We start from the raw sequence: 10,219 nt of genomic DNA on the forward strand, positions 1-10,219 counted from the left end.
CCCAACTCTTGCAGGAAAGGATGACAGATAACGATCCCTCCATTCTCCTGTTAGGCAGTCTATCATCAGTGTAACAGGTCATGACCTGAATCATTGTTGCCCTTATCGCTTGTTGTACGATGTCTGTTGAAAACTAGATGCCAGTGGACCACATTTATCTCTTGTAATGATGCCCATGAACTACAAAGGATTCAGCCTCTTTCGACGAATGCCCACATGCTGGATTATTGGTGTCTATCTGGAGATATACTATGACCTTCACGCAAAGAACATCATTTATGACCTCGACTTTGCTTTTACTTCATTATTGAAATTAAAACTATATGAAAATTGTCATAGCCTTCCGAGATCATGAAATGAAAACAGACAAGTCACAGATCTAAATATATAACTATACAGAACCCACAATCATTCAAAGTACTGTTGAAAGGGCCAAGAAGAAAAAAAGTTTTCCAAATGAATCAACATCTCAAATTCAAAACAGTTTTTTTTTCTGTGGACATCAGGGGATTAGGAATTCTGAATAAGAAGACTGTTTGGAAAAATAGTAAAATTTATTGTATAAAAGAATAGATTTCACATTATCTTTAGAAACTCTTCAAAATTGAACATTTCTTTGGGTTTCATGAAGGTCACTGATGCAATGACTTCAATTATCTTTATGGAGGTTGTTCATCTACAGAGAAGCTCTCTATTAACCGTGGAAACCTCCAAATCCTCCAAGGCCACCAAAGCCTCCAAAGCCTCCAAAGCCTCCGAAGCCACCGCCGTATCCGCCGTAGCCAAAGCCGTATCCGTGGGGTCTGTAGCCGTAACCGCCGAAGCCGTAGGGACTACCTCCAAAGAAGTGGCGTCGGCTAGGTTCGGGTGCTGGCAGGGCTCCAGTGACCTCCATCAGGGCAAAAAATGCCACCAACGCCAACAGGGCAACGCCGATCTGCGAAAGGAACAAAATCAATTAATTTACAAAACCTTCGGGTGATTCTCGAGTTGGACTGACTGCATCGTGGACCAGACTCAGCTGAGAGTGTGCATGAAACAGTATAACTTACAACTGAAGTACTTGGAAACCAAATATTATATATTAGATATATATTATACGTTACTGTGTATTCTTAAATGGGTAGCTGATTTGTATTATCTATGTTTAGGAGTCAGTTACTTATTCCAGGACTTTTTTCATGGAAGGTATAATACCCGTAATAAAATCTACTTTCAGTTAAAAAAAAAAACATGGATAGTCATTAGGAAAATGCTAATACGTCTTAATGTTTCGAAGGCATTATCAGTTTGCATGAGACTACTCTACTGAAATTCGTAGATTTTAATGACATTAAAATAATAATCACAAAACCAATAATTTGTAGTAGTCATTTAAGATTTTTTAACACAATAACCAGATATAGTAAGCTTACTGTCTTCATGGTGAATAGATGATATGTTGTTTCCTCTGAGGATTCAAGAAAACTCTTGAACGTCTTCCTCTGCGACCTTCTATTTATACGAAACTCCTGTCGCAGTAACGAGTTGCCAACGATCCTATTCTGGAAATGGATAAAGAAGAAACCTCTCTCAGGGAGAGAGAGTAAAACTTTAAAGGGGCAGATGTTGTGTTTCAATGCATTTCTTTCATTGCGTCAAAGTCTTTTTCTGGAATGGCTATTATAATTAATATTCCATACTCTTTTCTGCCTTTGCAAGAAGTTGGTGAAATACTCTTTGCGTAATCAATGTGTTATCGGGCAAAACCCGACGAAAACCCGTCGAGCAGGGTATGACAAACGTACGTTCATTGTCCCGCCTTCACACACACGCATATACACAATTTTCTCTCACGTCATTATTACTCCAAGATGCTTCTTTCGCACCGCATGAATCTTTAATACATTTTTTAACAGGGGACCCATATAATATTAGGTATTATATATATATATATATATATATATATATATGTATAATAATACATATTACTAAAAATGTGTTATAATATATCTATATACTATATTAATATATATGTATATATGTACAATATTATATATAATTAATATATATATATAATAAATCTTAATATATACATAATATATAGGTGTATTATAATATATAATATATATATTATTATATATAATATAATCATATATCTATGTATAATATATATATATATATATATATATATATATATATTTATATATATATATATAATATATGTATATATATATATATATATATATATATATATATATATATAATCTATATTATTATCTATAGAAATATATATTATATATATAATATATATATCTATATATATATATAATATTATATAATTAATAATATGCGTGTGTGCGAGTGTGTTTTGTGTATGCAAATGTACTGCAAAGCAAAATTTAACACGGTATAAGTCCTGACAGGTTCTAACTTTAGTATTTCTGTGGTTTTTACTCTATAGATCTTGTTTATATATAGGAGTAAGCAGGTACGTTTGTCATGTTCCTGTGTCAAATACCTTCCTTGAAATCTATAAATATATTAAATATTTGGTGGGAAATAAATGGAATGAGTTTATACATTCCTTGGCTGTTATAAAATGAATACTTTCACTGTCATGAACAAAAATTGCAGTTTACCTGCACATATTTTCAACCGTTTTTTAAGCTGTTAAAGGTTTACACAGATTCCCTGAATCCCAATAGGCCAATAGTTTGTGAAATAGTTTACCTATTGCAGTTTTGGGCTCTTCTGTCCCCGAAGTTTTCCAAGCGAGGGGAAAATTCCACCTGCTCTCTGCTGACATCTCCTGACTTTATTGTGCATCCATTTAATTTCATTTTCCCTGACATTTATTTCTGTATCACCATATCCTATACCTTGTTCCCCCATACAGGCTGATTTCCCTTTAGAGACCTCTTGGGCTTAAGGTCTATGGACTCTGTCCATGAGGGTTTGCAGCTGAAGATTTGAAGAAAGAAAGGAAGAAAGAACCACGCGCCCTTCTCCTTAATGACATGACCTCCCATAGTCGACTGATTACTCGGTGAGAAATCCACCATTGTATTTTAATGGAACAAACTCATATCACTTTTTCTTTGCCCGGGAATTGAGTCTCAGTCTTTTCGATTGTGAGGCAAAGATTGTAACTAATAAATGATGTCTGCTAATAATAATAATAATAATAATAATAATAATAAAAAGAAGAAGAAGAAGAAGAAGAAGAAGAAGAAGAAGAAGAAGAAGAAGAAGAAGAGTTGAAGCCGTGAATATGGCTCTGATTGAAGTAACATGATCTGTTTCCCCAAACTAATCGGTGAGAGAACTGAGGCTATTACAGTATTTCCATTTCTACAATAAAAACCTATTGTATTTGGTCTTACACTTATGATTACTTAATCTTCCAATTGACATCAAAGGCAAAGGTGTAATGTATCAAAAGTTATAATAAAAGAATGAAACGTACGATGGTTCCCAAGGGAAAAATGTTACATTGTCTAAGGAAAACTTAAACATCCAGATTTACGTGACACACCCAGGTGAGCCAGGAAATCATACTCGCACTACACTACCATAATGAAACATTTCACTTGTAATTCCGTCTCGTTCTTATGGTGTAAGCTTACAATGGCACATAGACTTATAGTTAGACAGAGGGATAAATAAATACGTCCGTGGGTGTTTAAAGCCCCATTTAACAACTAGTCGATCGTCCTCAGTAATTTTGTCATAACAATGTTTAAATGCATAAGTGATACACTAACTCCGATAATGAATTTTCACACGCTATAAAGATAAACAATTCATTAAGCAGATTCCCGGAATCAAATTCCCTCTTGTTCCAGACAAAGGAAAACGTGGAGAAGCCCAAAGTAGCACGACAGCTTTTCTCAATTCAGGAGAAGAAACGTCTGGAACAAACTGGAACTAACCTGACACTGGATATCCTGTCTGGGAGATATTTCTAAATGAACTGAACTCATCCCTGTCGTGTTTCTGTTCTCAGTGTTTTCGAAATCAGAAATTCCTCTTAGGAATATCACACCGAATGCTGCGTTGTTGTATTAGTTTTTGCGAGTATTTCAAGCCAAGTAATATTGCTGTATTTTTTATATCTCTCTACATGCCATTCATACCAATATCGTTACATTGATCGTTGCTTGTTATTACTATAATTGCACGCTTAACTTCCTTGCCTTTCCAAATGTAAATCTTTAGTTATACATAACAGCAAAAGAGAAACGATGGACAAAAAATAATGAAATCTTTCGACTATATCCTGTCACAAAAAAAAAAAAAAAAAAAAAAACTAATTCTTTAAGATTTCCCAAAGTTGCTCCTTTGCAATATTCATTCATAAGGCATTTGAAGGTCAGGGTACCATTGGGTATTCATGCCCCGTACTTCCCTCCCGGGAATTTCTAGGAATATTTTCCTTGTTTGTAGATATCTGCTGAGCATGAAAAAACCACTTCATATAATGTCTAGTAACTTTAAAGGAAACGAAAATGTTTAGACAAAAATAAAGTCGTTGCTGGATCCTCAACAACCGCTTAGTTACCAAAAGTGATATGGAGGCAATCAGGCAACATTATTATCGGTCATTTGTCTCCAGAGTATCTCAGGAGTTACATATATTGCAGTATTTTACTGAGATCACAAAACATATGTTGATTCTCCTGTGACCACGAACTGAATGTGCAAAGAATTACCCAAACATGACCTACGCAGCTGAACCTCTCTCTCTCTCTCTCTCTCTCTCTCTCTCTGTCATTCTATCTCTCTTATATATATATATATATATATATATATATATATATATATATATATATATCATATATCATCGTGAAAATTTATACATACAATAATTTGGTTACAAATGTCGTTTGGTATCCACCTCGCTCGACTTCGGGAATGGTCAGGACGTTGACTAGAAGTCGTTGTTTGGTATTATCGGATGTTCGAGTCTCTCAGGAAATGATTATTTATCATTATAATTCCTCTACGGTGATATTCTTGAAGTAGAGGGTGAGTTGGATATAAAACAAAATTTGTAATTAAATGCTTATATATATATATATATATATATATATATATATATATATATATATATAAATATATATATATATATATATATATATATATATATATGTGTATGTATATATATATATATGTATATATATATATATATATATATATATATATATATATATATATATATATATATATATATATATATATGCCCAAACCAGATTATTAGAAGGTTTTAACTGTGTGAAAATCAATTTTATTTAATCAAAATAATTCCTGATCTTTAACTTTAAGAATAACTCCTCTTCTTTGGGAGGTAAGTATATTCATTTCATTAGTTATTTTGATCTTTTTGGTTGACGAAGTCGGCTTTGTGCCAGCACGGGCTCTTTCCCGTAGGCTTCCACTAATTAGGGTAAGATGTCGAAGGGGATATAGGCTTTTTAGATTTGGACCAATGGATTATACACAACCAAGAAAGTCCAGGGTCTTTTTCTGCAAATCTTAATCGGTAATACTTCCATTATTTACTTTAGCGTGGAAGAAATCCCGTTTTCTCTCACAGCTAAGGTAATAAGAGGAAGACGATACTAACAAATGCATTTTATACTTTGTATTCAGTTGAAAATGAATTCTCTTTCACAACTGCTGTTGGCTAAACTACTTTCTTTGGGTGGCAAAACTAAAATGTACTGTTGCTTTCCGAAGGTACAATAAAGACGCACCAGATAGGAATTTCGCTCATACATTAAATGATTCAGAAATGCTTAATTAGTAAATTAATTCTTTCACTGAATGACAGAGAAAGTAAGTCGTGTACGATAAGTCCCTTCTAAACCTTTTGATGAATTTGGATTCTACGCGCTTTCAATTCAGGCTTGTTTCTGCAGAACGTTATGTGCAGCTAATTTAGAAAAGTTTCACCTCTATTATTATTATTATTATTATTATTATTATTATTATTATTATTATTATTATTATTATTACTATTATATATGTATATATATATATATATATATATATATATATATATATATATATATATATATGTATAACAGAATCACGAAAGTTAGGAACGTGATAAATCCACGTGGCATTTATCTTTATATATATATATATATATATATATATATATATATATATATATATATATATATATATATATATATATATATATATATATATATATATATATATATATATCTGGCCATTTGCATATTGATCTTACTGTACTAACATTCATATCTTCCCTTTATGATGAAGTAACATAGAACACCCGCAGTGCATCGAAGGGTCGTGACCTCAGGTTAAAGTAACTCTGCCACTCCTGGGAGAAGTCTCAAGGTCTTTAGACCATTCAACTCCAGAATTATACAGCGGAAAAGACCCTAGAGAAGAATGCCTTACTTCCCATTTTGGTCTCGAGAGTAGGAAGACTAAAAATGACCAAGGTTGGAAATAAGGAAAGAGAATGTCCCCAGCAGGATATTTTGGGACGAAAGAGCCAAAGCTCTCTTGAAGCTGTTTCTTGTACTCTGCGGCAAGGCCTAAGAACTACTACTTTTATAATGAAATCCGTATAGAGGATATAACTATGCCTTACGGCTCTCAAAGAGGCTTTTGGCATGATGTCTTTGACACCACGTCCTACAGGTTAGATATTTTTGGAGGTGGTCACCTACCCAAGTAAGTATTAACCAGACTCATTATAGATTATATATATATATATATATATATATATATATATATATATATATATATATATACATATATACATATATATACATGCCTATATATATATATATATATATATATCTATATATATATATATATATATATATGCCTATATATATATATATATATATATATATATATATATATATATATATATATATATATATATATATATATATATATATATATTATAATATTGATCAATGGCCAATGCACGTAAATCATGATGCAATCTATATCATTTTATAAAGCTTTCAAGTCACATTTTTATGATATGTTATCCATATCTTATTTGTTAACATTTCTGGAGAAATTCTGGCTATTATGATGTCATAAGTCAAAAGATTTGGCGATAGAGACAATGACAATTACGTCTAATGAGGCGAACGTATCTTTAGGCAATATAAGATTTATTGCGCCAAAACATTTTGCTAAAGAAGTAAGGCAGATTAAAAGGCGCAAAAACGTCTTCTCGCCAAAAGGATGCGTAACTGAACATCCAGGGAGTGAAGACCTATCCAAAATGCTCCTTTGTTGACCCTAAGACCCTGTAAGATTATATTAGGATGAAACTGATAGAAGTCGGCAGGCGCCTTCATCTTTACAGCTGCCCAGAGAATACTACCAATCCCATTTTCAGACACTGACAGAACCCTCACCAGAATGGGAGGAAAGACTGCTATCAACCGCCAAAGCTTTAGAAACAAAACATACTATGTCTTCACACAGGAAACCAAATCAATTTCCATACGGTATAACTTGCAGCTGTTTGGGAAGAATGTTATGAAAAACCACTTCTACAAGTATATTAACATACATAAATTTTATAGATCTGAGATAATGATGTATTTGGAATGTCAGTTGGCCATTGATTACAGAATAAAAAACTCACAGACCTTCCAGAGAGCGTATTTCCTCAAATCTGTTCCGTTGCGAGATTCATTCTTGAAGAATGTGAAGGTCAGGATATTCCGAGAAAGAAGACACGCTCGGCGTCTACTTCCCTGGGGACTTTCGCTTTTTGTATCGGTAATGTTTTGGGAATCTTTTGATTCATTTGCCTTTAGAGTACAATACGTCTTCTTACTCTCTATTAATCAAATTTCAAAATGCGAGAGAAAGGAATGAAGAAGAACTAATTTAAGGCAATGTCTGTTTGTCTGTATAAAACTGGGATATTATCCAACAGGGTAAAACAAAGGTTTAGTATAAAAGTTGTGAGATAACGTTTGCCAAATCTCGCGGAGCTGGTTACCCTGGGGTTTTACGTCACTGGCGCAATGGCAACGCAACACGTTTTTCACTAATATTTGTCATAATGACCGATAAGGTAATGCACTTGTAATAATCATAATCTTTTTAAGGAAAGAACTTTTGATGTCATTAAAGGGATGCAATAGAACGCAACTTGTGATAGCTGCTTTGAACTTTTCATTTCTTTACATGAAAGAGGTTTATTCTTAAGCGCTTCCAGAATAAGGATCGTTGGCAACTCTTCACCGAGACAGAAGTCTCGTATAAATAAATAGGAGCACTGGACGATGATGAACAGTTTTCCAGAGTCCTCAAAGGAATCAACACATCTCCTATTCACCATGAAAACGGTAAGATTATAGTTGAATATGCATTACAATAAAACGTAATAGTATACTACGAATAATTGTATGTATGCTTAACACTTCAACTTCATTGAAGTCTTCCATAAATTTCATTGGGATTATTTCATGCTAATTAGTAATACCTTTGAGATATTAAATTTGAATTAGCAGTTTCAAAATATCCAGGAAAATGTTTAAAACACTTATAGTTACATAAAAGTAGACTTATTTTGTCAAAGTCGGTTTTCAAGTACTTCCAGTACACGTTGTACAGGTTCGGGCACCGTCTCAACAGAGCCTGGTCTTCAAATACAGCGAATCCAACTTGAGAATTGTCTGAAGATTTTGCAAATTATTTCCTTTGTTCCTTTTGCAGATCAGCGTTGCCCTGTTGGCGTTGGTGGCCCTTTTTGCCCTGATGGAGGTCACTGGAGCCCTGCCAGCACCCGAACCTAGCCGACGCCACTTCTTTGGAGGCAGTCCCTATGGCTTCGGCGGTTACGGCTATAGACCCCACGGATACGGCTTTGGCTACGGCGGATATGGCGGTGGCTTCGGAGGCTTTGGAGGCTTTGGTGGCTTTGGTGGCCTTGGAGGATTTGGAGGTTTCCACGGTTAATAGAGAGCTTCTCTGTAGATGAACAACCTCTATAAAGATAATTGAAGTCATTGCATCAGTGACCTTCATAAAACCCAAAGAAATGTTAAATATTGAAGATTTTCTAAAGATAATGTGAAATCTGTTCTTTTATACAATAAATTTTACGATTTTTCCAAACAGTTTTCTTATTCAGAATTCCTAATCCTATTAAGTCTACCAAAAAAAAAAAAAAAAATCATTGCCCTTATTTTTCTGTAATATTCTGTTTTGAATTTGAGATCTTGAGTCATTTGGAAAACTATTTTTTTTGGGGGGTGGGGGGTGTGACCCTGTTACAATAGCACTTTGAATAATTGTGGCTCCTGAATAGTTTTATATTTAGATCTGTGATTTTTCTATATCCATTTCATCATCTCGGAAGGCTATGAATATTAAACAACAAACCAGAGGGTGTTGTTTTTACAAGAAAATATGCAGGTGCTTTGAATAATTAATTTTTTTAGCTACTAATAGTCACAATACATGTGACCACCTAGAAGTACCGCTGACTGGCAGTGAGTGCTTCGCATGTTCTAGATACGCATTAAGCATTGTTACGTGCAAAAAGAAGTCTTTGGTACATTCAATCTTATGCGATCTCTGCATAATTAACTGTAGAAGAATCGTCGTGTTAATGTACGATTTCACTAATATTAAGTTAGAACTTAATTTTTGGCATGAGCTGATGTTCTAAGGAATTTCAAGAAAAACATGCAATGCAAGTGCCATGAATACGAAAGATGAACACCAAGTCTCACGGAGCGTTTCGGGGTCGGAAATTCTTGTACCCATTTGCCTCATGATTGTCCAAAGTGGCCTATGACTATATGAGAGTCAATGAAGCGATGGCCACCTCACAGGGTACACTGTATGCATTACTATAGGTTCTTTACAGCGTTCTTTCGGCCCCTAGCTGCAACCCCTTTCATTCCTTTTACTGAACCTCCGTTCATTTTTATCTATCTTCCATCTTGCTCTCCATCCTCTCCTAAAAGTTATTCTATAGTGCAACTCCAAGGTTTTCCTCCTGTTACGCCTTTTAAACCTAACTATTCTAAATTTCCTTTCCAGCGCTGAATGACCTCATAGGTCCTAGTGCTTAGCCTTTGGCCTAAACTGTATATTCTCTTCCATATCATGAAACGATTGGAAAAAGCAAAACTTACAATTCGCTTTAAATACCAGTTGTAACATCGGATTAAAAGGAATTCTATATTGCTCACGAAAATGAGAA

At 34.0% G+C, this 10,219-nt stretch overlaps 2 protein-coding genes across 2 annotated transcripts; one reads left to right on the forward strand and one right to left on the reverse strand.

The window, feature by feature from the left end:
- Positions 1-535: 535 nt before the first annotated feature.
- On the reverse strand, positions 536-1,571 carry LOC135203920 (keratin-associated protein 19-2-like). Its single transcript, XM_064233854.1, has 2 exons — positions 1,416-1,571; positions 536-937 (listed from the first exon to the last, which is right to left on the reverse strand). The coding sequence occupies exons 1-2, from the start codon at positions 1,422-1,424 to the stop codon at positions 695-697; spliced, it is 252 nt and encodes an 83-aa protein (XP_064089924.1). The 5' UTR covers positions 1,425-1,571; the 3' UTR covers positions 536-694.
- Positions 1,572-8,209: 6,638 nt separating this feature from the next.
- On the forward strand, positions 8,210-9,123 carry LOC135203931 (uncharacterized). Its single transcript, XM_064233863.1, has 2 exons — positions 8,210-8,351; positions 8,722-9,123. The coding sequence occupies exons 1-2, from the start codon at positions 8,289-8,291 to the stop codon at positions 8,962-8,964; spliced, it is 306 nt and encodes a 101-aa protein (XP_064089933.1). The 5' UTR covers positions 8,210-8,288; the 3' UTR covers positions 8,965-9,123.
- Positions 9,124-10,219: the final 1,096 nt, after the last annotated feature.

Source organism: Macrobrachium nipponense, chromosome 24 (genome assembly GCF_015104395.2).
Source record: "Macrobrachium nipponense isolate FS-2020 chromosome 24, ASM1510439v2, whole genome shotgun sequence".
Taxonomy (NCBI): domain Eukaryota; kingdom Metazoa; phylum Arthropoda; class Malacostraca; order Decapoda; family Palaemonidae; genus Macrobrachium; species Macrobrachium nipponense.